This window comes from Penaeus vannamei, chromosome 2 (assembly GCF_042767895.1).
Source record: "Penaeus vannamei isolate JL-2024 chromosome 2, ASM4276789v1, whole genome shotgun sequence".
Classification (NCBI taxonomy): domain Eukaryota; kingdom Metazoa; phylum Arthropoda; class Malacostraca; order Decapoda; family Penaeidae; genus Penaeus; species Penaeus vannamei.
Window position 1 is genome coordinate 3092802 of NC_091550.1, and position 1695 is coordinate 3094496.

The window sequence follows — 1695 nt, forward strand, 5'->3', positions numbered from 1 at the left end:
ATCATTCTGTATAACTTAGAAATATAGATTATATTAAAATGACATTTAGATTAAATGAATGATAGGGATATTATAATCAAGTATCTGGGCTGTCAAACCAGGAAGTCAGTAGACGGAATGGTCTGGTAGCAGGAGCCATGAACTCAGTCAATAAGAGTATTCGGAGGTGTCAGTTCCTATGCAGGAAGACTAAATTATGTGTCTTTAAGGCCTTGATACTGCCAGTTTTTCTTTATAGAAGCGAAATCTGAGAGAGTTCTCTGTTGCCATGAGGCTAGAAGAAAGATGCCAGACAATGTCAAGTATACTAGTTTACTCTCTATATCCCATTCAGACTAAAATAGAGGTAGAAAAATAACCCTTCATTTTAAAGAAGCTAATGCTGAGGCAAGGTAACTCAGCCATAAGTTGAGGCTTATCTTGTTCAATTAAATCAGCTTGGACTTCAGGGGTTATTCACTAATGATCAGAATGTTATGCATCTTTACATAGATAAGTCTGATATTGAATTGAGAGGTTCCATTTACGGATTTGCTTCTGATTTTGATGTATCTGGACGTTTGACACAGGTTGCTAATCCAAACCAATCGTGTATTTTCAAAGAAAAAGAAAATGATATGATATTTTTTAAACTAGCCTTTGTTTTCAGTCATTTTCAGCCACATCTGCAACAGATATGCATTTACCATAACTCCATTTTGACTGGAATCTGTGGACGAGTGGCATGTAGTCAGAAGATATGAAATACCATCTGACAAATTGGTCATGGGATTATAAAACATGGCTACTATTTTCATTCTCTCTCTCTCTCTTTCCCTTTCTCTTTCTCCTTGAAAGTCTGCATGCCGGGTTGACATCTGCAAGAGTGTATAGGAGTTTAGTGAGGTTCTCTCCATCATTAGTGTTATGTGGAAATGGGGGAAGAATTCTCCAGGGACAGAGAAGGTTTCTCCAGAGCCTTTTTGCTGGGTGGGCAAGTAAGATGAGGAGTCCTTCTCTTGATGAAGTCTGCATGCAGGGTAGGAGTTGGGGTTTCCAATTGCATCCATTGCAGCATACCACCAGTGTCACTTTTAGTGTTTGGTGGGTTCACTTGACCATCCCATTGGTTGTATGATATGGTGCAGTAGATGGTTGTTCTCATAATCTGTCCCAGGGAAATCCACAGTTGGAATTTGAAGGCAGGTCTTTGGTCAGAAGTGATGTCAGCTAACCCATGCTGGAGGTATCTGGCACAGTTAGCAGCCAACAGTATCAGCTAATTATATGTACATATATATATATATATATATATATATATATATATATATATATATATGTTTACTTTCTTAATACTTCCACATATACTCATGAATATATTCTTTTTTAGGTGTGGCATTGCTCCTTTTGATGAAGCTCGTGAGGTTCTGAGTGAAATCAAGCCCTTTAGCAAGTGGTACGAGTCTACACTTTCCCCTAAAACAGCAGCTGGTGTGAAATGTGAGCCAGACATCTTAGACTTGTGTCACATATTGCCAAAAGAGGTAATAAATCTTGAAGGCAAAGGTAAAGGATATAATGTGGACTTGGATGCAGATGAAGATGATTACAAGGCCTTTAAGGTATGTCTTTTTTGTACTTTCTGTATTATTTTGAAGGTTTATTTTGAATTTATTGTATTTTTTATGAACACTTTTTAAAAGTATTTACTGCATG

At 37.2% G+C, this 1695-nt stretch overlaps 1 protein-coding gene across 1 annotated transcript in view; it reads left to right on the forward strand.

Moving 5' to 3' along the window:
- LOC113829181 (endonuclease 8-like 1) overlaps window positions 1-1601 on the forward strand; it is a gene marked incomplete at its 3' end in the record, with an annotated part of 12904 nt that extends 11303 nt beyond the window's left edge. Inside the window, 1 exon segment of the mRNA XM_070128534.1 lies at window positions 1370-1601. Within this exon segment, the coding sequence (XP_069984635.1) occupies window positions 1370-1601 (232 nt within the window).
- Window positions 1602-1695: the final 94 nt, after the last annotated feature.